This window comes from Epinephelus fuscoguttatus, linkage group LG4 (assembly GCF_011397635.1).
Source record: "Epinephelus fuscoguttatus linkage group LG4, E.fuscoguttatus.final_Chr_v1".
Lineage (NCBI taxonomy): Eukaryota > Metazoa > Chordata > Actinopteri > Perciformes > Serranidae > Epinephelus > Epinephelus fuscoguttatus.
This window is the reverse complement of record NC_064755.1, coordinates 27,758,906-27,785,547: the sequence shown is the minus strand read 5'-3', so window position 1 is coordinate 27,785,547 and position 26,642 is coordinate 27,758,906. Positions and strand designations below refer to the sequence as shown.

The following is a 26,642-nucleotide window of genomic DNA, read 5'->3' as shown; positions in this document are numbered from 1 at the left end:
ACCTTCTCTGAAATCTGTGTATCTCCCTGTGCTTTGCTTGTGTCAACTGAAACTCTTGTTGTTGTTGTTGTTGTTGTTGTTGTTGTGGAGGGTTGACCGTTAGACCAGGTTGCAATGTGGTGCCAGTGTTCACCTGTGGTTTACATCCATCTGTGGCTTCTCTCTGATTCCCATCAACCTAATATCTAATGTGTACTGCACTAACATTGTAGCCCTTGAACTGTGTCTACTGTCTGTCATATTTGGGAGATAAGGCAACAGTGTTTTTACTTGATGCAATAAAAGTCATTTTTTCACTCACTAGGCACTTGAATCCAATAAAGCAGTAGCAAGGTCATACCTATCTCCCTCCGGGCACCGAGGAGGCTCTGAGCTTAGACATCCTGCTACCAGGCATCTGTCTGATAAACTGTCTAATAACTGGTCATCTTTAATAGACCTAGCTGTTGAGGACTGTGTGTTAAATTGCCTAGAGAGGGGAGGCAGCAGTGTGCTTATGAACATGGTGGATATATGGATTGCTGTCTGAAAACTCTGCCTGAAGATGATGGCTGCTGATCTTGGGAAACCAGCTTTAGACCCTAGTGTGTCACGTTTGAGGAGTTCATTTTTTAAAAAACCCTCAAGGTTGTCATTTATTGTCCATAAAGCTGTTTTTCAGCAGGCCCTGTCTGTCTTTCCAGTGGTAAAAAAATAAATGAATTTTTCACTGCAGTAATGGTAACATGAGCCGTTTTATCAGTCGTGTGTGAGCCATTACAAACACAGAAATTCAATTAAAATGAGAAAACATGAGGATAATTTTTTAACTAGAAGAGACAGGGGACGCCCTCCTGACTCCGACCAGTAATACAGGCAACAGACAGCTGGGAATTATTTTGTGTTTGAGATTCTCTCGAGATCAGCAGCTTTCAATCTCTGAAATGACGCTTGGCCTCATTTATCAAATGGGCAACCTACCCTGCACGATCAATCTCTGTGTTTAAGGATTTATTGGATTGACAGTTCAATACTATCATTTTTCAATATTGAACTTGTTATATGTTGGATGCCAGCAACAGTCATGACACAATCTTGAAAAAGTAGTCGTTTGACATAAACCATTTTTCAAATTTACGCGTTATACTTTATTTGATCAGTCTGACAGCTTCAAGATGGAAAACTGTCAAAGATTTTGTGGCTATATTTTTTTTTGTAACAGGACAGGAAACACAGGATTGATATCTGGTTGCTATGATCCTGTAAATACTCATAGTGATTCATTGGTCCCATTTATACACGTGTTCCCACCTTTAATAAAGAGTAAAGATGTTCACCTTGTGCTCGATAAATGAGGCCCACGTCCCCTGTGTTGACCATCCGCAGTGTCATCCATGCTGTTGCTATGATTGATGACTTATCCACGTGCACTGTCAGGTCAGTTGGTCAGAATTGAATGTGAAAGGTGACCTTCAAAGGGACATGATGCAAGTGTAGCACCCCCCCGACCCCATGCTTACACACCAGACGACAGTGTCTTCTGTGCTTCATATTTTGTACCTCCTGGAGCAGGAGCACCATGCATATTAATGAAATGTAGTCATGTCACCAGAGGGCACTACTGTGCTTCATTTTTGATCATCACTGCTTTCAGAGTGGATATGACATTTTAAACCTAGAACCAGTTTTGAGAGGAAATCTGAGTTGCCAAGTGCTCTTAAGTAAGAACACGGATTAATTTCTGTACCTTTTTAGGAGGTCGATACGATTACATTGCCCTTATGATCCTTTCTACTGTGTGGTGCAGGTATTTTACCACTTCCTGTTTACTCTTGTAGATGCTAAGTGGTGATCAGATGACAAGTAGATCTTTACAAAACAAACCAGTAGACATTAAATCTAAAAATAGAGTGTAATTGATGTTTTACAAGAACAAATGCATTTGTATTTAACTGAATGTCACTTGGATGACTTCCCGAATGAGTTGATTATTTGCTCATGAGGCACTTCAGTACAGGCCGTCCTCCAGTGGCTCTAAGTTCTTACCATTGAATGGCCTGGTATAGTAGCACATCTCAAGCCCCAAATGCCTAAATGAATGAGAGAATGAGACCTAAATGACCGGAGTCCACACACTGTTGCCTCTAGTGAATGCTGGCAGCTGTAGTATTGGTCCTCCAGGCCCAGAGGAGTGACATCTTGCTGGTTTTCCATCCTCTACAGGCTCCCTGTAAATCCTCCTCCTCCTCTTCTTCCTCCGTGCTCTCCTCTCCCCCATCCCTCTCTTTCTCCACACTGGACTCCACACAGACCTTTTCATCCACCTGCTTCTCACTTGGCCTGGAAAACTAGACCTGCCCTCTCACACACTCTACTGATCTGTCTCACCTCCTTAGCCATGTGGTTACTCAATTCCTGTGTATGTGCATGTGTGTTTTCTTGTCTGTCTTTCTCACGCTCTTTGGTCTTTTTTCTCCTCTGCCTGTCGTTATTCTCCCTCTTCTATACCTTCTGTCTGCCGTGGGACCTCGGCACCCTGTCTCTCTCTCTCTTAGTGGGGCAGTGTCAGGGGGTCAGAAGGGGGCAGCAACTGGGCATGGGGATGATGGGGGGGGTCCTTATCGCAGTGACAGCGTGAAGAGCATGGTGACAGAGGGAGTGAAGGCCGGAAGGTGGCAGACCGTCCAGGGCCACATGCAGTCCGGAGGATTGAGACCCAGCGAGTGAGTTCAGAACCGGGTAGAAAAAAGCAAACATCTAAGTCACTGTGCAGCAAAGTAAACACATCATTACAATGCACAAGTTATTCATACATTCTTTTCACCTCAGCACATAGGCGTAGGGAGGGAGGGGGAACACAGGGGACACCATCCATCTGTTATCTGTAACTGCTAATCCTGTTCAGCGTTGCAGGGGGCTGGAGCCTATCCCAGTTGAGACTGGGTGAGAGGCGGGTACACCCTGGACAGGTTGCCAGACTATCACAGGGCTGACACACAGAGACAGACAACTATTTATGCCTTTGAGCGATTTAGAGTCACCAGTTAACCTACCTGTACGTCTTTGGACTGGGGGAGGAAGCTAGAGACCCTGGAGACAACCCAGGCTGACACAAGGAGAACATGCAAATTCCTAATAAAAGGGCTGCAGGAGAGCGACAGGTTTGAAGTTTGTACCTCGGCACATATGTGTAAATTTTGGTCGCAGGGGTGCGAGGGGACACACCTTCCCCTCAATGTTTGGAGCTTGTGCATTTGTCAAAAATTTGTCAAAACATGGAAGTAGCAGGGGACTGTTATTTTATTTAAACGAACTGCTAGAACGCGACTCATAGAATAACAGCGCCTCATGGTAAAAAAGATGGTGGCTGTATAAAGTCTCAAAAGCAATGGTTTCAATGTGCCACAAAGCAGAAAGAAGCAAGAAGCAGGAAGTACCGTCACATTTCTACCATAAACCGACGCAGAAAAGGTGCAAGGTTGCTGCATCAGAATAATGAGAATGCCCCCCCCCCACAGGAACATGTTAACACCAAGCACACTCACGGCAGTGACCAGTAACTGCTGGCATGCAGGGAAACCTATTCAGGCTGAAAGGGACGTTAGTGATGGCTGTTTTGCTTTTAAATTGTTTAATCATGTAATTATTAGACTAATGGTCTCACTTCACAACACGGTGCTGTATAGTTCCCGGTCTTTTCATGTGTTCAACGTGTATTTCCAACAAGAAATCTCAGATTTTACTTTACCTGGACTTTAATATGTGTTTCCCCCCCAAATGTTGAAACAAAACCTACACCCTTGCCTCAGCAGCAGCCATAATTAGATGAATGAATCAGTTCTGAGTAGAAACAAGGAGAGTCAGGTCGAGTTCAGCAGGGAGGAAAGAGCAGCTCAGGTGTCAAGGTGAGCGTGTGGGAACAGATCAAGGTGTGAGCACTGGGGAAATGTGTGCTCTCGTCATCACGACAACAATAGTTGCTCGAGCTGTATCACACTGACTCAAACCTTCGGCTGACACAGTCGGCCCAGCTGCAGAATGTAGCCCCGTATGTGAATCTGCAGGAGGGTATGATTTATTTATGTTGGGAACTGCACAGCCTGCAAGTGTACTTACAAAAATGCAATACAGAAATAGTCTTATTTTCACACTCCGAAATAATGCCTCATACGCGCCAGCCCGCATTTTAATTAAGATTCAGGCAGGAATGTGAAATGCATGTTGGTCACTGACTGCATGGATCCCACAGCCATGACGTATGGCATAAGTTAGAGTCTATATTCAGCGTGTTGTAAATGAGGCAGTTAATTTTCAGTTCGTGATTTTTTTGCACCTCGTGCCTGTGATTTCTTCCTCCACAACACATTTACGCTCATCACTACCTCACTCCTCATTCCCTCCATCTCTCCTCTTCTCATCTTTCTTTTTGCCCCCTGTCTATAATTGGATTCTATTTTCAGGCTGCTATAAGTGTCTGTGTCTCTTGTGTTTGTGTCTCGCACCCCATTTTCTGTCTCTCCTCCATCGTCACCCTCTGCTCTTATCGCTCCCATCGCTCTCTCCATCTTTCTGTCGCTGTGTAAAGCCACTCCTTTTATTCTCCTCTGCTTCTGTTTTGCCCACAAACTGTTTTGCTTTCTGCAAAACCTTCCATTACCCTTTTTATCCTTTTATTTGTGACAGTTAAATATGATGGACACTAAAAGCCTTATGCGAAATTATGTTAGGTGAAGTAATGCAGAGCGGAGTAAACTGCACCCTAACTGATGTGAATAGCTCTCTCATGACCTAATTCTTGTAGTCTGGGTTACACAGCGATCTGAGAAAGAGGAGGATATATTTGGGTAGTAGAAAAAATATATAAAAAAGATGATAGAGGATACTGTAGAGCCAGTAAATTACAGAAATGATGTATGTGTAAGTAAGTGATGACATCTAGATAACATGTGTCACACACCTACATGTTGATGTGGCTGCTGAAATATCAGTAAGAAAGGCAATGAGCCAATTAAACAGCATTTTTAAAGGGGAGGAGTGGAAAATGAGAGGCTGACAGAGGGAGGGAGTCGTACTGTAGGACTTGGTTGGCTGTTGGGATGTCTCTAGAGGTGCAGCATGTATTTAAAAGACGAAAAAGACTTAGAGACAGGAAGAGAGGCTATCAGAGATGGAAAAAGTTGACTGACGAGTAGAGGACATGGGGATCTCTCATCAGACCAAAAAACCCTCATCAAGAAGGCCTGGAACCTGCAAAGCCACAACCCACACGCCTCGACTTGGTCACGTGGCGCAGAATCGGGCCACACCCGTGCGGACGGTGCATATCCGACCACTGCCCACGCGAAACACACCCTCACGCAAACAGCATGCTCAGACCGCGCAGACTCGCAAGGTGCACACACATCTGACGCAGACGCACAGGGCGAGCTCACAGTCTGCACACTGCTGCCCGACGCAGCCCTATGAGCGGTACACGGCACACAGCGATCACTCAGGCTGCACCTTCTACTGCTATTTCTGCTACTGCTGTTACTGCTGCTGCCTCACGTTGCTCTCTTTCTCTCTCCTCCTCCTCCTGTCTCCACCTCCCAACGCTCCTCCCTCTGCCTCCTTCTCCACTTTGTCCTCAAATACCACTCTTCTTCCTTCCTCCTCCTCCTCCTCCCCCTCACAACCATCAACTTCCTGTTTGGATGAACTTTCCTGTATCTATCCTGATGTCAACCTGACTTCTTCCGCTGTGTCTCCCTACTGCCCTGTGCCACCTTGTCTCATCGCTGATGATTCTTTCCCTCTCTTCTACATCCCATCCTCTGACCTCACCACTTCTCACAAACTCACCTCCTGTTGCCACGGCTCCTCTCCTACATCTACTTCTTCCTCCTCTTCCGTGACCTCTGACTCCGTCCTCCTTCCTCATCATCCTGTTCTCTGCCGGCCGTGGCCCTCTTCGCGCTCTCTTTCCTCCCTGCTCCTCTGCCCTCCCAGCTTTGGGGATCCAGTCTTATCGTATGCATCCACTTTGGAGCACATCCCCACCCGGCCTCGGACGCTGCTGCGCCAGCAGAGCCTTCAGCAGCCTCTCATCCACCCACCAGGCCCTGGTCTCGGCCACCCCCCCACCACATCCCAGAGTTTGGGACAATTGCACACAGCACCTGGACAGCCTGGGGGAGGCGGGGGTGCTGGGAGAGGAGAGGGGGGTGGCGGCAGGGGTGAGGGTGGGGGTGCAGGTACACGAGGCGGTCCCAGGGGTGCACGGGGCAGCACAGCAGGAGCAGGGGCCTCTCGCAATAGGGGAGTTGGAGCAGGGCGCTCACGTGCCAATCCTGGCAGCTGGGATTACATGATGGACCAGATGCGGAATCGCGGCCTGGACGTCAAGTCCTTCCTGTGAGTCTCAAGTCTTCCTTCATATCTGTATGGAGTCTTTTGTAGTGTCACCTGCTTAGGCCTCTGTTCCTATCTGTGTCTTACAGTACATGCAAAGCTATGCTATGCTATGTAGAGTTTTTTTATGCTTTTGTTTAAGTAGTTATTTGCTTTAATGTTCAATACGTTATGTCTTAGAATCAATTAGTCAATAATGTTTCTATGTTTAAGCCATAACTAACCTGTTTTACCTTTAACCTTTGTAAAATACTGCTCTGTGCCTCTTCTTTCGGGTGTTTTCTTCCAGTTTGCATCTGATATCCAGGGAAGGATATTACCTCTATCTTTCAAAATACATACTGTGTGCATGTGTGCCTAATGTATATTGTACAGGTTTGTGTTTTTGTGGTTTGTGGCTATATGAGATTGTGTGTTTGCAGCATTTGCTGGATTTTCTTACACAAAGTTTCATCATCTCTTTCACTGCAACACTGGCAGTGAGATATTCTATATACAGTTATGAAGGCAATTTAGTCCTTGTTATAGCTCATTATGTTGATGTAGGATGATTAGTTGAGTGTGGATGAGGAGGCCATAGGTTGTCTTATTTAATAAAACCACTATAAATGTTAATAAGGGTATTTATAAATGTAAATAAGCTGTTGCCTTTTGGCTCCAAGACCTGTGGTTGTGTAAGAGATGGCTCAACATCTCATTTTATTAGGACATTATGATCACACACTGATAATAACAATTATACGTATGTCTATCAGACTTTATTCTTAGGGGGGGAGACTATATATAGTTACATGATATGTTTATGATCCTTTCAAATTTAAACTGATTACATCGTGAGCAATGATAGTTGTATGAATGCACAGTGCTGCATCGGTTGAGATGAATTATAAATCGTCTTGTTGAGCAATCTGTTGAAAAACGCATTTTTCCTAATTTTAGAATGAATAACGTGTGCATGAAAAATGGCAGGGAAGTTGCGACATATTGTGGGCTATTTCTATCCCACTCTCTGAAAAATTGTTCAATGTTTACACTTTATGCTCTGCTAAACAGTAACATCTGTTTGGATGGCATTCAGCCTGTCTGCTGCAATTGTCTTTACAGGACAGAGCTGGTGGTGCTAGTTCATAATATTCATGAGATGGTGTCATAAAAAGTCACATTTTATATTCACACCGTCCCACTCAATTACATGATGTTATTTCTGAGCCATCCTTTGGAATGACTGTTAAATATCCTGCTTAGGAGACACACCAGTAGGACTCATCCATATTTCATGAGTATTTGCAACTAAACTGGCACCTCTTTTTCCGGTATAACTGTAACTTTTATGCTAATAGTAAATCTGTGTCTGTCGGTTGTGCTGCTAGCTGGCGTGTGTGTCAGCATGTATATATCACACTGTCCACGTGTCAGTGTGCATCAGTAAAAGAACAAGGGTTAAGCAGCTGTGTGTAGATTTGTGTTAACCCTGAAGCATTGATCTTATGTCACCAGCACCATTACTTCTACAACATATTGTTACCTCAGGCCAGAAGTGGAGGGAGGGCAGATGATGGGGAGAGGGGGTGAAGGGATGAGGAAGGACACTGCCAAGGTACAACATGTGTTTAATGTCCCCTTGCACTGAATCCATTTTACAGCTTTCCACCATTAGTTTTTCTTTTCTTTTTTTTTTTTTTTTTTATTCGTGTTAAAGCTTCTTCAGGCATTTAAGTATGACACAGCTGAGCTAATGTCACCGGCCAACTGGGCATTAGCAATGTAGCACATGCCACCACCAAGGTCATTGAGAATATTGCCCATAATAGTCAACTAAACTAGTCAACTCATCATCGTGAGATTGAGGTCAATGTTGTATTTCTTCCTGTGCAACAGCAACACCTGGTGTGATTGATGACAGAGCGGTCCAGTAATAGACATGACCCATTGTTCGAGACAGTTAATTTCAATCTTGGCCAGATTCCCTATCTGGGTGAATCATTGCTCAATGAATGTGTTGATGTGATTGACACAGATTTCTAGCCTTTGGAGCCATTTGACCAAATGGATCTCTTGGGTGATTGGTCTCTATGCTTTTTGGCTTAAAATCAATAACTTATCCTTGTGTCATTAATGTCTGCTCCCTCTTTCGCCTCCACTTCCTCAACGTTTGCTGCATTAATTGAAGTGTGTCACCAATATTCTTGAGTGTAAATGCTTGTACTTAAAAGGTAATGGTAAAAGAGGGATCCAATAACCATTAACCATTAACCTATACCTATATGGTATCAATAAAAGCACCATACCATTGAATTTGTTGTAGACCAGTGATTCTCAACTAGGGGTGCATGTGTGATACAGAGTACTTCTGCAGTTGCCAGAAGATATGTGAAAAGACTGTGGAGTAGCTCAATTAATTATTTATTGATTTATTAAGAAATTAATATGATCCAATTTTTTTTTTAAATCCAAATATTGAGTCAGCTGCAACGCATGACCACCACCTGCTGCTATAACTGAGTGTGAAAACTAGTCAGTAAGCTAACAGAGAAGTTAAAACAGTTAGCTAAAAGACTTAAACAGTTGAAACAACAAGCTAAAAGTTAAAGATGAAACAGTTCAAATAGTTATTTAAAAGTAAAGGATACAATGTTATATAGTAGCTAAAAGTAAAGGATAAACTACTTGAATTGTTAAAAGTAAATTTTAGACAGTGTAGATCATTTGATAACAGTAATGGAAAAAATAGATAAAATGAATGGATAAATGGTTAACGTTGTTAAATTTAGTGAATAAAACATAGTTAGCTAAAAGTAAAGGGTAAACAGTTAATAATTAGCTTCAAGTAAAGAAATGGGTTAAATTGATAAGCGGTTAAAGTTGTTAGATATAAGTAGTGGATAAACAGATTTAAATAGTTAGCTGGATGCAATCGATTATAGGTTTTAATAGTTATATAGATAAAAGGTTAGATTTAACTAAAAGTAAAGAATAAACATTTTAAATGTTTGCTACAAGCAATGGATAAAAGGTTTTAATAGTTAGCTAAAAGTAGAGGATAAACGGTTTAACATGTTAGCTAAAAGTAAAGGATTAACAGTTTGAATAGTTATCTAAAAATAAAGAATAAAGAGGTGAAATAGTTTCTCAAAAGTAAAGCATAAACAGTTTGAATAGTTATCTAAAAGTAAGTGATTAGTAGTTAGTCAAAAGTAAAGGATTAACAGTTTGAATAGTTAGCTAAAAGTAAAGGATTAGTAGTTAGTCAAAAGTAAAGAATTAACAGTTTGAATAGTTAGCTAAATATAAAGGATTAACAGTTTAAATAGTTAGCTAAAAGTAAAGGATTAACAGTTTGAAGGTTAGCTAAAAGTAAAGGATTAGTAGTAAGTCAAAAGTAAAGGATTAACAGTTTGAGTAGTTAGCTAAAAGTAAAGGATTAACAGTTTGAATAGTTAGCTAAAAGTCAAGGATTAACAGATTGAATGTTAGCTAAAAGTAAAGGATTAGTAGTCAAAAGTAAAGGATTAACAGTTTGAATAGTTAGCTAAATATAAAGGATTAACAGTTTGAATGTTAGCTAAAAGTAAAAGATTAGTAGTTAGTCAAAAGTAAAGGATTAACAGTTTGAATAGTTAGCTAAATATAAAGGATTAACAGTTTGAATAGTTAGCTAAAAGTAAAGAATAAAGAGGTGAAATAGTTTCTCAAAAGTAAAGCATAAACAGTTTGAATAGTTATCTAAAAGTAAGTGATTAGTAGTTAGTCAAAAGTAAAGGATTAACAGTTTGAATAGTTAGCTAAAAGTAAAGGATTAGTAGTTAGTCAAAAGTAAAGAATTAACAGTTTGAATAGTTAGCTAAATATAAAGGATTAACAGTTTGAATATTTAGCTAAATATAAAGGATTAACAGTTTAAATAGTTAGCTAAAAGTAAAGGATTAACAGTTTGAAGGTTAGCTAAAAGTAAAGGATTAGTAGTAAGTCAAAAGTAAAGGATTAACAGTTTGAGTAGTTAGCTAAATATAAAGGATTAACAGTTTGAATAGTTAGCTAAAAGTAAAGGATTAACAGTTTGAATAGTTAGCTAAAAGTAAAGGATTAGTAGTCAAAAATAAAGGATTAACAGTTTGAATGTTAACTAAATATAAAGGATTAGTAGTCAAAAGTAAAGGATTAACAGTTTGAATAGTTAGCTAAAAGTAAAGGATTAACAGTTTGAATAGTTAGCTAAATATAAAGGATTAACAGTTTGAATAGTTAGCTAAAAGTAAAGGATTAGTAGTCAAAAGTAAAGGATTAACAGTTTGAATGTTAACTAAATATAAAGGATTAACAGTTTGAATAGTTAGCTAAAAGTAAAGGATTAGTAGTTAGTCAAAAGTAAGGGATTAACAGTTTGAATAGTTAGCTAAATATAAAGGATTAACAGTTTGAATAGTTAGCTAAAAGTAAAGGATTAACAGTTTGAGTAGTTAGCTAAATATAAAGGATTAACAGTTTGAATAGTTAGCTAAAAGTAAAGGATTAACAGTTTGAATAGTTAGCTAAAAGTAAAGGATTAGTAGTCAAAAGTAAAGGATTAACAGTTTGAATGTTAACTAAATATAAAGGATTAACAGTTTGAATAGTTAGCTAAAAGTAAAGGATTAGTAGTTAGTCAAAAGTAAGGGATTAACAGTTTGAATAGTTAGCTAAATATAAAGGATTAACAGTTTTAATAGTTAGCTAAATATAAAGGATTAACAGTTTGAATAGTTAGCTAAATTTAAGGATTAACAATTTGAATAGTTAACTAAAAGTGAAGAATAAATGGTTTGAATAGTTAGCTAAATGTAAAGGATTAACAGTTTGAATAGTTAGCTAAATGTAAAGGATTGACAGTTTGAATGGTTAGCTAAATGTAAAGGATTAACAGTTTGAATAGTTAGATACATGTAAAGGATTAACAGTTTGAATAGTTAGATACATGTAAAGAATTAATTACTAAAAGTAAAGTTTAAACAGTTCAAAAAGCTAGAAAAAAGGGAAGGATATAAGGTTTTAAGTAGTTAGCTAAAAGTAAGGGTAAAGAGTTTAGAAACTTAGCTAAAACTGAAGGATAAATAGTTTAAATAGTTAGCTTAAAGTAAAGGATAGAGAGTTTTAAATAGTTAGCTAAAAGTAAAGGATAAAAAGTTTAAATAGTTAGGTAAAAGTAAAGGATAAATGGTTTAAATAGCTAGATAAAAGTAGTGGATAACCATTAAAAAAGGTAAAAGTAGTGGATTAACTGTTTAAATAGATAAAAGTAATGAATAAATGGTTGAAAGAATCAGCTAAAAGTTATGGATAAACTTTTTATAGTTAGATAAGAGTAATGGATAAAAGGTTATAGTTAGCTAAAAGTAAAGGACAGACAAAGAGTTGTAAAAAAGTAATGGATAAATGGTTTAAATAGTGAGACAAAAGAAAGGATTTAACATCGTAATATACAATATAGATGAATCACTTCAAATGAACACATTTATGACGGGTGGTATCGGAGAAGTGATACTTACCTGAGGGTGGTTGTGGGGCTAGGTCAGGCATAAAAGGTTGGGAAACCACTGGAATAGACGTATACCAGGGAGATTATTAAACAAGGCTTCATGGTGCTGCAAGAAAAACTTCTGGCAGCATGTAAGAAAGATGAATTGTGAAGTTTAGGGTGATATCTTTCCACAGCTTGGCAGCACCGTATTTTCTTAGCAGAGGTATTGTAACACAGTCAGAGGCTTAAGCTATAGAACCGTGGGTGTGGGTGACAGGAAGGAGGGAAGGAGGCAGAGAATTAAGAGTAGAGGATAGCGATGAGGGGGAAAGGGGATTTAGAGAGCAAGTGTGGCATAATGGAGAAGAAGAAATGAGAGGAGTGCAACACTGAGAGTGAGAGAGCAGTGACCCAGAAAACGGTGACATACACCGAGCACCTCAAGATACTGTGTCACTCAAATAGAAACAATTAGTCCAGATCTTCTTAATGAGGCTTAATTAAATCTTAACTCTGGAGAAAGACGACAGGCATGTTCGATAGGGAAAGGTGAGTCTGGAGGGAAAGCAGAAGGCAGGTTAAATAACTAGATAAATTACTGTGAGTGTGGGAGGTGTGAGTGTGTGTACGGGGCCTCTACATACCTTTTACATGTGTGGAAGCTGATGTGCGAGCTGCTGAATATCACATCCATTAACAATCATTAACTAATCACCAACAGTTCCCTTAATTATTTGTTGTCTGTATGATGTGAACACAGCCTGCACCTGTTGACGGCACCACTTCATTAGAATCATTACATTATTATTAATTTGGCCGTTACAGTTTAAGGTTTTGTCTTAATATCCTTCCCTGGACAAAGTGCTTATGGGCGTAGCAGATTTCCCTTTGTGACCATTTTCTCTGTTACTGCTTCCTCTTGTTTACTCTCCTATGGTCTCTTATTGTCCTGCCGCCTCTCTGCTTTCTGTCCTCGCTGTCACCTGAAATGACCTCTCTTTTCTTCTCTCCCCCTGCACCACACCTTCTTTATGTCCGATTTCCCTATCCTTTGCATCTGTTCTCTTTTCTCGCCTCTCGTTCTATCTTTGTTTCTATCTCTTTATTGTATTTTTTGTATGGGGAACCAGTGAAGGGAAGATGGTGGTCCTGGCTTTGGCCATTGGTGTGGCTGAGCAAGATGACTTTGCCAATATCCCTGACCTGCAGGAAACAGCGCAGGCAGCACCACCACAACCACCACCAGCCAATCAGGAGCCCCCTCCTGAGAAGAGGTACCAGATAATGTATGAGAGTGCTTGTTGTGTGTGAGCAGATGATGCGGTGCAAATGAACGGATGTACAGGATATGATATCGAAGAAAAGCAGGAGATGATTTCAGAATCTAGGCAGAGGAGACGGGTATTGTTTTGTAGTGTTTTTCGGTGAGTCACTGCACTTAAGTGCATTGTGTCACAGACCTGCACCTGAAATAGCACCGGAGCTTGACACTCTGTTACAGAAATAAAAATGAGAGCTGACTATTAAACCATAAATGTAGGAAAAAAATGCCTGTAATTCTGAGATGAGTAAAGAGATAAAGCAATTTGGATATTAGCTGTAAAGCGGTAATGAGCTCATAAATCACAGCAGTGAGATGCTCACTGGTACTCCATTTCCTTTTTAGTGCTTTTAGGGGTAAAATTTCAGCTTCAATCAAATAAGTGTTTTCTCATGCCAGTGGTCTTTTTTTTCTTGACCATGATAATTATCTCCCCCATTGCAATGACATTCTCCTCTGCCATTTCATCTCTATTTGTTTCTCTTTTCACTCCTGCCTTACAGAGACCTCCCATTGGTAATTGTCGTATTTCCTTTGTATTTTCATGCTTTTTTTATCTCAGTCTTTTCTACTCTTGTGTTCGTTTTTTCCCTCCTGCTCATTAGCTTCCTTCAATCACCCTCTGCTGCTCTGAGAGTCCCGTCTCTGTAACTCCACCGAGGGCCCAGAGAGCCTCCTCATTATTCCACAACATGTTAGTCACTTACATAAACACGCTGCTAAAAATAAACCTATTCCTTGCCAGCCACCTTACACACTAGAAGCCAAAATATTTCCAGTCATCTATAAGGATGCACCACTCCAGCTCGCATCTCCCTATCTCCCAAAATAATTAGTTTTGCATTCTGTTCTGGAATTGGACCAATTTTTTCGTGGAATGGTTTAAGACTAACAAATGAGTACAGTGGCTGTGTCATGCGAAACAAACAGCTCAAACCGCACTGTGCTCCTGTTCATCTTTTCGGCCATGGAGGGTGGTTTTGATTGTTTGCTCCAGCATGTAACACCACAGAGCCAGAGTGAAATCCTGCGTTGGGTCCAGCCGTAGGCAGATGCGACACACTCGATTTCCTCAGCAGTCCAATTAGGTCGTTTTAACCTCACTTTGATTCTGTGACAAATTGGAGACAATTTGGAGATACATAATATGACACACACCTTAAAACAAAATGGCAGGGGAGGGCGAACAAATTCTGATTTACCTGTCACACCAATTATTCCTCATTCACAAGTGTTTCATCAATTTGACACATGATTTGAAACTAGGGCTCTATTATAATACAGATGGTAACTGTTTTTTTATCGAGACTTCACAGCTGCGGCATGAAGCTACACATGTGGGCTGTGCAACTGGAGACACTTACAGGGTCTCTTGTGTCTTCATGATAGAAATTGTCTGTGCTGAACTAATAAGCACCTTTTATTTATCACACAAAGTTAGCCTTTAGAGCTACTACGTCAGCAACTAGTGAAAGATATTTGTCTCTGGGTTTGTCTGCCTCATTTTAGTCTCTTGGCCTGAAGCATCCTGTGGCCTTTTCCTAGAGTCTGCACTGCACTGCATGGAGTTACAAACAGGCATGAAAATATTCTTGCAGTAACAATGTCGCTTTTGTGAACATCAAAACTATCTCCATTGTTCAGGATTAGTGTGAAACCCGCAGAGCCACAGAGGAGCACAATTTTCTGTGTAATTTGCTGTGCACATTACATCTGGCTTTCCCAGCTTTTGTGTTCACCTGGAAACCTCTTTAAATGGGTTGTGAAATCCACTAATAGACTAAAACAGCATCAGGAACTGCGGACTGCTCCGTCCAGCTCGTGCACTCACCTTGACATAGCAGTGATTGAGTGCATTGTGACATTTTCTAGATTAACCTGAGGTTCATTTAATTTCTTTCAGTCAAAACAGAATGACTGGCAGCTTACAGTCTGTGAACAATAGAGAACTTGAAAGTAAAAAAAAAAAAAAAAAAAGAAAAGATTTGAACATAATGAAAGCTTCAAATGTCTCAGCCCTTTATCAGGCTCCTATGTATCCCTCCTCTGAGCTGTAAACTAATTCCACTTGAGCTACTCATTCTTTTGTTTGTTTCATGATAGATTACTAATTCAAATGTGTAATAAATGATTTAGCCGCTCTTTAATTGCATGCTAAATTTAGAAACCTCAAATAAATGTTGCCAGTCCACAGTTTATTAGAAATGCAAGGTGTAAGCTTGCTGGGAGTATATCATTCCCCATGGTGTTAGTGCTGACTTCACAGATGTCTGACCATGATTTAATCAATCATGCTCTTGGCATATTGCTCATTCTAAACGGGGCTCTCGAGCCAGAGACAAAGCTGCGCCTTCATTTGTCTCCCACTCTCCACACCCCTTATATAGCTATATCATTGCAATCTGTGCACTTACATCAAACATGTCCTTCATGTGCCCATCACTCCATACCTGCATCACTCATGTTATTCCCCATGGATTTATTTAGCTAAATGGATCGTCTGAACACCATGTCACTGGCAAATTATCTCTGTCAAACATAAAGCCTTTGAAATTAATGTAAATAGTTCATGTGGCTCTCAAACATTAGCATCATCAGTGCTAACATAAAAGGGAAATCTCTCCACTGGTGATTAATATCAAAAAGCTGCTCTGCACAACTGATACATGGTGCCCTACATTAGGGGTACAATCAGTAGTGACTAAGTTAAGTTAGTTCACAGCTATAGTAAATAGCCACTGTACAGATTCAGATTTGACAGAAAAAAATATTGATTAAATTACAAAATATAGTGCATAATTAAAGATTAAACCAGTGGTTTCCAGCTTGTGACTCCCTACAAAAAAAGCAGTGTTTAGTATGGGCCCCTTGTCCTATTCCTCACTCTATCTCTGAGAAATTACATTTGTATATTGCCAAATTGTTTTCATAATCCTATTATAGTAATGTAATTGTCACTTGGGTTATGTTCGGAGATGTTTCTTTGACTTAATGAAAGACTACATTTATCTACTGCACTGCATTCACAGGGAGATGGTTGGGGTGGGTGACCGACATACAAAATGCAGGACTATGACACTACACCTCGGGTTCACGTCTTGACTCCTGTCTGTGGTTAGGTTTAGGCAACGAAAGCACTTTGGTTAAGGTTAGCAAAAGATTATTTCGGTTAAATGGTAATGAAACAAAGGTAATAATGAAAAAATACAAGCGGATAGTGTATTGCAAGATTGCCTGTTTTGGCGGAAGACAAATAAATATATTGACAGTGGACATTTCAATACATTCTGTGCATTTTTGCGACTTGCCAGATACATTATATCCTTATTATGTTAAGTCGCTCAACATTACATTTCATGCAAAAATGTATTTGCTGTTTCAACTTAGTTATATACAAACGTAAGATCCCCTTTGACACATGCACTGCAAACCTGAAATGATCAGTGGAGCTGTCCGAATCAGTTGGATCAGATATTAAGCAGACTTTTTCCTGCCTGCTCTTTAGTACAAAGTCTGTGTAATGTTTGATTGAGCCCATGTGTGAATAAAGCAGGTCATTGTCCGGAGAATTCACAGCAAGCGAGTGGATGGTGGATGATGTTTTTATCGTGCTGCTTGTAGAAAAAAACTAAAGAAAAACATCCGGAGGTAAAGAGGAAGGATTATTAAAAGGAAGATGGCAACAAAAATGTCTAACAGTAGAGACGACGAGATTCAGGAACTTTTGTGAGTTAGGGCTGATGCTGGAATCACGGAATCATGCTGTGTATGATTAAATTACGAACCGGCTATGTGACCACAGTGTATTCAGCGCCTATCCCGTCTCCTGCATGCTCTACCCAGGCACCACCCCTCGCCTATACAAACCTAGTATTAGAATATTTCCAGTAGGTAAGGCACTTCTGACACAGACAAACTCCAGCTGTGTGCTATATGTGTGAAAGGGAAACTCTGGATAATGTCTGGACCTGATTCTCTGGACATTTGAGAAAACTGCCCAAGAGATAGGGCTGCACACTTCATGTCTGTGAATTGTTAGCAGTTCCACCTGAAGCCCAGTTCAGACCAGAGATTCACGACGGGACGAGTTGAAACATGCAACTTCTTGCAATGTGCGTTCTGCAACGTTATGAAAACCTGCTGGTTCACACCAATGCAACAAGATGAGACGGTGTATCATCTCTGTGCAACATCTCTCTGTACTTCTGTTCTGATTTCCAGCTCTTCAGCCTCTTTTTGTTGCTACATATAATTTGTAGTTTCTTAAAAATATGAATGAGGACAGTGATAGTGAGATACTGGCTACAGTTGCATTTGTAGTAGTGATGAAATGGTGAAAAAGCAAACAAAATGAGCATCAGATGGAGCACATAACAGCGAGCGACCCAACGTCCGACACTGACACACGTAAGGACGGTATAGTAGGGCTCCACGGGGGCAGAGCAACTGACTGTGGTCATTTTGACTTGCCCAGCAGACTGCACTACAAGCCAATTGACTGTAGAAACAGGTGACGAGATTTACATTCTTTCTTATTTCTTTCTTTCTTATTACATTCTCTACATTCTTAAACCAGCCACCAGTGATTTGACCAGCAGAGCTGCAGGTGACACCATCAGCCGGCTTGAGTTGAGCTCAGATGGCCAGTTCACATTGCTGCAACTTTTCTCTGCAACATTCTAAGATGATTTTGCCTTGTCCTGAGTCATTGGTCTGAACTGGGCTTAAGAGACATTTCCCCTCTAAACTTCTCAGATGCTAAATTTAAATGACAGTTTGAGGCCCAAATAAGTTAAATCATCCAGCATTTCACAAAAATATTATAAAAAGAATATTCCAGATAAACAACTACAAATTTATGCAGCAGAACTTCATCTCACCACCCGTCAGATTTTATTGTGTGACCCCTTGGAGGGGGCCCAACCTCTAGCTTTGGAACCACTGGACTAAACTAAACAGTAAATTAAGTAGTTAAAACAAGTCCCACCTAAAGCAGCAACAACAGTATGCAACAGTAAAGCAACACTGCTGCTTAAACATTGATGCATCAGTATTAGGACCTTATAATGTCATATATTAGATTTGATTTTAAACATATATCTTGCTGATAATACTGCTGTCCTTTAACTGAAGCAGGACTTATAATGGAGTATTTAACATCGTTGGATTGTTACTTGTTACTTCTGTTTATGTAGAACGTCTGAGTGCTTCTTCCACCACCGGAAACACTAATTGTCCTGTCTTTGCACTGCAATTAGCTAAATAATCTTGCTAATGGAACATGTATGTAAATTACTTAAGGCACAAATAATAACAGAGGGCCCTTTTGTTTGCCCTTCAGCCATGTGTTAACGCTTCATTGTTGCTCGGCCATAGTTGAAGGCACGCCAAACAAACACACTGCTATCCCCACTGGCCATGAGAAGGTGTTATAGAGCGTGATATTCATTATGCTCCTTCGATGACCTTGTGTATGTGTGCGGTCGCCAGATGAAAGTGATCTGCGCTGCCATTTGTTTATGAAGTGAGGCAAGAGCTGACTGACAGTTTGAACTGCAGCAGAGTTGGTGGTGGTGATTGAGACTTTAAAACCAAGGTTACATATTTTCAGGGGACATAGAGGGAGGGAGGGTTGCACGATAAAAGAGCAGAGCAGAGCTCGGCTGGATTAAAGAGGTTGTGTGTTGCTGTGATTCTGGGGGCACACATGCTGAGCTGTTAATATGCTAGGCATCCATAGATTGTGGATCTTAGAGAGCTTAATTAGGATGTCAGAGTGGCTTGATAATGCCTCATTGGTCTTCACTCATTCTGTTGTGATTCAGTGAACCTATACTGTAGGTTCTCCTCCAGTGTTGCTATAAAGAGAAGCCACAATCCCCGAGAGCTTTGAATCTAGATCTCTCTCTGAGCAACAAGCGAACAGCCCAATGAGGACGGAGGTTCAGGACAGAAGAGGCGGGGAATATCCTCGTGCTACATTAACATTCAATCCACTTGCCTGTGGTCTTTCAGTTATTCATCCATGCATGTTACGTAATTTTGTGTAAGACAGTGGAGATTCTTCTTGTTTGAGAATACGTCTTGTTGATATTGATAAATATAGATGTGTACTCGGCCTCAAAGATGCGATGCACTCAGAAGGATTCTTTCTGAGTGTCTGCTAATTGCCAAGTGGGCTATAGAATATTGCTTCATAATTTATGAGCTTATTACGTTGCTTAACTTGACATGAAAGGCAAACGGCGTATGGCGGCTGTGACCTTTAACCTAAATCGATAGAAATGTGTGTTTATTTAAAGGCACTGCGTGTTTGTGCTTTAACAGCATTAGTCTGAGGAGGAGGAGTTTAATGTTTGTGTGGAGGAGGATGTGTGTTTTGGCTAATGTAATGTCAGGTCATTTTGAGGTCACTTCTATGTGCAGAGCAACATTTAAGGTGGTAATTTAGGCCTTGTATTCTTAGATAATAGAAAAAGCTGCTGTTATAATGCTTCCAGATGATATAATCTGTTTGTACATAAACATGTAAATTGATTTCGCTATGCTCTACTAGTCTGCTCCTCCTGTGACAGGGGCTTTATGGGCCCGGCTAATCAGCAGAGTCTTCAGGGGCTCTGCTTAAGACTGTCCCTGAGGCTTTGGCTCCCTGTGGCCACCATGCTCATCCAGACATCACAGGGGGAATGTTGAGATGCATTCAGCTTTGTGCTAAGAGAGGGGGAAGCAGATAGCACTAAGGTGGAAAAAAGGAGTCACAAAGAGGCGGAGGTTAGTGCATTTGTACGTACATCCATCCATATGTCAGGGGAGGATGAGGGAATATTCAGGGTGTACATCCATCTTCCTTTTATGAGAGTTGTAGGAGGGAGTACTTATTGCACTCTGCACATCCATGCGTTATGTGCTGCTGAAGGCAGCACTCTTGCCAGCACGTACACGCTGGTACACATGCTCATCTCATACATACAGATAGATGGATGGATGGGGAGATGAGCTATTTAGAGCATTAACCTACTACCCTTGTGTCCTGCCTTAGAACAGGTGGCACATCTGCAGCAGCCTCTGCCCCAGAGGCAATCTTTTGAATCTAATCGGGATTCAAAACATTTGGTACACTCGTGTACAGAGTTTTAATGGACTTTTAAGAATGTTTTGAAGATTTCATGTTGCTCAAACTCCCTGGAACGACGCTGTAGTTGTTTTAATTGAGCTCGTAGACATCATGAATGCTAAATTGCAGAGAGTATTGGGAGGCCATAAAGGGAGGTGGAGCTCAACTGTTATAGATAGGGAAGACTCTAAGCTCATCTTCGGATTCAGAAGTAATCATGTTTGCAATGCTTAACTGTATCGTACCAACAGGGCAATCGCCGGCCACCAAAGTTAAAAGTAGTGCAATTGAAATGTGGCTTCTAATGAAATGAAAATAGACATAAAACAGTGCTTATAAAGATCAACGTTTGGCATCCGCTGAATTGTCTTGTGATTTTCTATTTCCATTTGAAGAAGCAGAGACACAGAAGGCAGCATTTAGCACCTCCCTTGTTGCTTCTTCCTGAAATGGGATTTCAGTAAACGATGCTATTTTAGACTCATTTCCAGTTCCAACATGCAGGAAGTAATTAGTTAACAGTGAAAGCATCCATATTTATACGCCGCAGCAGAATTTTTGGTCATAGCCTGAGAAGTGAAGCAGCAGGAATGACTGGCTGACTCCAGTGTGAATGTACATGTGTTTCATGTGGATGACGAGTTATGTAAGCAGCGCCATGCTTCACTGCTGTGGTTTTGACTGTGTATGATCCTGGGAAGTGTGCTGTGGCCCCTGAAGAATGATAGATCTAGTGGGCGGCTATGAAATTGAGCATAGACATTGAAAATACATCACTTCATGGTCTCAGGCGAGCGTGTTTGTTTGAGTGTGACATGTTTGCAGAGGGGTGGGAGAAAAAAAAAAGAGGGGCTGGGTTGGGCTTTCTTTCTCGCGTCTCTCTCCAGCCTAGAAGTGGAGTGTCTTTCCCCCCTCCCCCTCTCTTCGAGCTGCTGGCCCTCGGTCAGGTAACAAAACAGGATAGTATCACAGGACGGTGAAACCCAAAGTGGCCCCGCCTGCCTCCATATGTCTGTTCATGTGTGTGTCTGCGAGGTTCTCACCCGTACCTGTCATATATCCTATACCTTATCTTCTTTGTTCTCAGTGTGTTTGCCTGTTTGCTGCACCCCTCTAAACACACCCTTCCCCTGCGCCCACTCCCCACAACCTCTTGTTACACACACCCCAAACCCCCAAATGTATGGTCTGTGTTTCTAGAGCCGTTGCTATGCCAACAGCCCACTTTCTGTTCCTTAGCTGTGGGAGAATCTGATCTGAACTCGAGTCCATTCTGCCTCCCACTGGATACTGTAGACAATTGCAGGCTTTAAAGCGTCAATTTCCATATCAAACCCCCATGGGGTCGGACAGAAAAAGCATTGGCACCAAAATGTAGCAGTTGTAGTATTACCATCTGCCACAATTAATATTGCTTTTTTAGAAATTAAATAAACTGAAACTAATAGTCATTTTCAATTCATGATGTACTGTATGATCTGGAGGAAGTATCTTTATATTTTCTCCAATAAATCCGCAGCTCCAGCTGCTTTGTTTAAACAGCCTGGAGGCAGCGCTGGAGCAGAGGACCTCCTCAGGTGCTGTAGAGCAGGGCTGGTAGAAAGGCCATTCCCCTGGCTGCACTAGCTCTTACCTGAGAATGCACTGAACCCCTGAATGAAGCATGAAGGAGAATGAATAATTTAAGACGTTCACTCCCCCATCGATAGTTGGGAGGTGGAGGAGGAGGGAGGTGCCTTGCTTTACTTCAAACCCGAAGTCTCTCTTCGTGCTTTAGAGCTCTTTTGAGCTGATCCTCAGATCATAGTTTAGTGTTTTACCCCAGCCTTTTCCTCGCCTCTCAAACTCATTGCCTGCAGTTTAGAGTCTGTGCAAAAGATAAACAGGCCCCTGCAAATGCAATTACCTCCCTTGGCGACTAATACGACTAACACCAATTGATGAATATTCCCTTCCCCTCTCAAAATGGTTAACATCCCTCCTTCCCCCCCGTCTCGCTCTGGTTCCTTTGCTGGTTCAAGTGATTGTCTGTTTGCTTGTCTTGTTTGCTTGCCTTTTCTGTCTGTCTATTTGTCAGTATATTTTCCCCCGGTTCTGTCCTTGTCTTCAGCAAAAATGTACACATTATTGCATTCAACATCTATTCTCATCCAAATTTGCACTCCAGAGCGCCCAACGACGACAAAAAAAAAAAGACATTCTCTCAGTGAAAAGCTCGACAGAGATTGCTGGCCAGACAGACAGACTTTTCTATGGGCTCCTTGTTTTCTGCCTGTCCAGGGCATTGCCTTCACTCTCTGAGTGACAACTACTTGCATATGTTATATATGCACATGTAGCCAATGCCAGTTTGTGCTTTGGCCCCTGTGTCCCCACTCCACACTTTTAGAGTGTTGCTTAAAGGTTGGAAAATCAGGTTAGATTTAAAGTCAACTTCTGTAATTTATACTCCATTTCTACCAACACCCTCTTTTGTGACACTCTAAATGTGCATTTCCTATGTTCTTATGTCCCTTTTTCGTGTTTTCGATGATATATTTTTGTATGGTATTATCTACGCCTTATTTCTCTCTCATACTATACCTCATTTATCGTTTATTTTGAGGTCTTCGCGTAAAGAACAATGGTTCTTGCCCTCCTTTTCCTGGTGATCAATTGTATTTATTGTCTTTTTCTTTTCCTCTCTGTGCTCTTTTTCTCCCTTTAGCATGTTCGCCCCTTTGTCTTCTGTTAGAGATATTGTGTCTGCATAGCTCTTTATTTTTGTCTCTTATTCTTTGATACTTATCAGACTGACCAAACTAAGCCTCTCTTGTGTTTCCAGGCTTTCCCTCCTTCATTCCCTATCTTTTCTTGCAGCTCTGTTTTTCTCTCTAATGTGCTGGTGTTTGTAACAATCTCACTCTCTGTTTGGTTTTGGTTTTCGTAACCTCACTGTTCATGCTATTAATACTTTCTATCTCTTCTAATACAGATAAATAATTTTCAGCTTTGCTTTTCTATTTCTTACATTCCTTGTTGAACCTTTCTATCTTATCTACAGTCTTTATGATTTCTGTCCGGTGTCTGTGTGTGTGTGTGTGTGTGTGTGTGTGTCTGCAACTTCAGCATCCTCTCTCTGCTCATTTCTTTTCTCTTTCTCTGTGTGTCCGTTGTCGTTTTTCTTCTGTACTTACTGTTTGTTTATTGCCTAACAGTGTTTCAATGTTCAGCCTCTCCATGTGCCTTGACCAGTCATCTATGGAGTGCTGTGTGTCCAATGTGTCACATTACATTGGCCAGGACTTTCACATTTGGCTCTTTCTTCTTCTATCTATCCTCATTATTTCTTTAATCTCATAATATTTATTCTTCTTTTGATTTTTTTCTTCTTCTTCTTTTGCTGATTTTTTTTCTTTACACTTTGTGATTCTTGTTGTTTTCATGATGTATGAACATAGAGGTTTTTCTCCCAGAATGTTTGTCCCATTTTAACGTTATGTTTCCAACAATCCTCGTGTGAAGGAACTAAACTTAACATCTATTAACATTTGTACCTAAGTACCAGCTGTGCCATGGGAGATCTCTGTTCTCTCTTTCATGTTTTTTTTATTAATATTTTGTGTTGTTGATGCAGATTCTTAATAACTGAGAGATTTAAACACGCAAACACTTTCCAAAACTGTTGTACATCAGTCCCGTTAAATGTCTGGTCCTCTACATGTTGCTATACATGTCTGTCTATTGTATATATGTGTATATATATATATATAGTGACGTCATGTTGCTATACATGTCAGTATACATGTGTGTCTCGTTAATGTCTGTAGAGGGAACATGGGTTGATCATGAACTCTGTGGGGATTGGAGATAATGAATTGGATTCTATCAATTTTAAATTTAGTGGGTTTGTGCTGTGTCTGAAAATGTCTTTGTTTACTTGTCGGAGGTAACTTTCTTGTTAGAGATATGGATGTTTGCCACACTGGACATATGCATAGTCATCTCAGATTCCAAGTTTCATCAAACACAACTCACAGCATCAAATGTCCTCAGTTCTAGCGCCCGCTGTTAATCTGTCAAATCTTTGGCAGATTTTTATTTGGCTCCGCTCATGATAGCTAGAGAAAGCACAATCTACTTTGAAGTGACATCTATCCAAAGCAAACTTGGACTCAATTGGTCGTTTCAGATAGGTGGTTTTCAAGCGCCAAACAGGTGGAGGTTGGACTCCCTGTGTGCTCAGACATTCTCTCTTTCTGGAGACGAGTTAGCTTCTCAGCACGTCCTTGCCATTTTCCCTCCAGGTCAACCTGTGTTTCTGCTTACAGGGGCAACAAGCCAGCTAACAGCCCCAAGGGCCAACCCCCTGATGCTGATGGCCACTCCTCCGTAACTGACCTGGCCAACTCTCTCACTGGAGACATGGTGATGGTAAGAGCCTCTATCCCAGCACACATCCACCCCTGCTATACTGAGGATAAAGTGGGTGATATTCTATATTATTTTATCATCAATATATCCCATTAAAAGCCCAAAACTGAACTTTGTGATATTCTCTCTCTCAGTACTTTCAGGCTCCCCTACCCTGTCTGTGACACCAAGCCACGAGTACATTGATTCTTACCATAGACTGTATATAAATAATAGATGTAGCCACCGTAACATCACCCATTGCTTTTTGGACTTCTGTATTGAGGCCTTGAGTTTGGCACTTTGGCCATCGCCATCTGGTATTTTTGGAGCCAGAACTGGACGAAAGAGTGGAGCTGACCCTAACACCAGCTGTTAGCTTGGTTAGCACTGTGCATTTACAATCTATGGTTAACTGTGATAATGCTAATTTTTGCTCATGAAAAACAGGCTTACAACCATTAAGTCAAATGTACTTACTGAAAAAACTGAATGTCTGTCTCTTGAGAGGGTCTTTTAGTACAACCAAACACTTAAAGGGCCAGTGTGTAATATTTGGCATGGTTTATTGTCAATCTCAATCTGAATCTGAATATTCTACCCATTTATATGTTTATACAAGTGTATAATCGCTATAAAATAAAATTTGTTTGGTTTTCGTAGCCTTATAATTATGCTTTTATATACATATATATAGCAAGGGCCTTGCTTTAGAGAGGTCGCCATCTTGCGCCGCCATGTATGTATGGCAGACCGAGCGGACAATCCAGCCAGCCAGAGAACGCGTTTTGCGTGTATAAATGAACCAACGAAGACAGCGGAAGGAAGAAGGAGGAGGAAACAGCAGAGAGTGTCAGTAGTTCGTCAGTGGAGAGTAGTGAAAAGTTTTTTTAGTTATAAAGTTTGTGAATGGACCACACTTACCACGCAACAGGAGAGAATGAACCCGCACCGTCATCTGCGAGGAAAAGAAGACGCAACTTCACTCCTTGTGATGCACTCTCTGCGGCGCTTTTCCTCCTGATGATATATCTCCCCAACGATGGTAGCACCGAATCCCATTCTCTGCATTCAGCCTCTCTTCTCGCCCGCTCAGCATCAAACACATGGAGTTCCTCATCTGTATGCTCTGGCTCAAACAGTTATGGCTCTGGGTCTGTGTCCGCTGCAAGAAACTCTTCAAAATCGCGTTCAAAGTTGTCCATTGCAGCTACTATAGTCCGGAGATATTGCTAGGCTAAATAAACAGCTGAGCTCTGTTTACCGGCTACGCTGTCAGTCAGTGTGCGGGCTGGAGGTTGGTGGAGCAGAGAGGGGAGGGGGTACCCGCTAGGAATTGTAAACGAGAATGTGTGTATGGAGTGTGTGTGTTACGCCAGAAGAGTCAGAGTTTAGGACGGAGTCTTTTACCCCCTGGAGTGTTACCGGAGTTTTTGGAGCGCTCAAATAAACTGGCATTTTTCCCGAACGCTCCTCTGGTCTCCTGCTCGTGCTCATTACAATATCGTAACATGGTTTAGATTTCTAAATAAATATTCACCTCGTTGCTAGATAGACCTACTCCTGAAAAACTCGTGCGCAAGGCTTTTTGTCCCTACGAGGCCACCGTAATTTACCCGACGGGAGGGGTGAGTGAGTGAGCCCTGCAATCTAGAATTTGACCACTGATGTCACTGTTTTCAACCCATTTTACACACTGGCCCTTTAAAAAGATTTTTTTTTTTAGTCGACCACTGAAAGAACAGTGAAATAGCAACAGCTTTGACTTAGCCCATACTCTGTGAATCTGGGGTTACACCATGGTTACTGGGGTGGGGGAAAAAATCGACACAGCATATTTTATATACGATATTTTTGCGTGGCAGTATTATCACACACTGCAAAGTATCAATTTTCTTATTATATATATCATTAATATTTCAAATACAAATTAAACTTTAGATAGTCTGAAA

The 26,642-nt window shown here is 41.0% G+C and overlaps 1 protein-coding gene across 4 annotated transcripts in view; it reads left to right on the top strand.

Moving 5' to 3' along the window:
* Positions 1 to 26,642, top strand: part of syt7a (synaptotagmin VIIa) — a 112,688-nt gene that overhangs the window by 64,672 nt on the left and 21,374 nt on the right. For 2 of the 4 annotated variants that reach the window (XM_049573587.1, XM_049573586.1), the window contains 4 exons: positions 2,535 to 2,702; positions 5,968 to 6,372; positions 12,994 to 13,137; positions 24,609 to 24,711. In XM_049573587.1, the coding sequence (XP_049429544.1) occupies positions 2,535 to 2,702; positions 5,968 to 6,372; positions 12,994 to 13,137; positions 24,609 to 24,711 (820 nt within the window). The other 2 variants (XR_007449120.1, XM_049573584.1) reach the window with 1 other exon arrangement.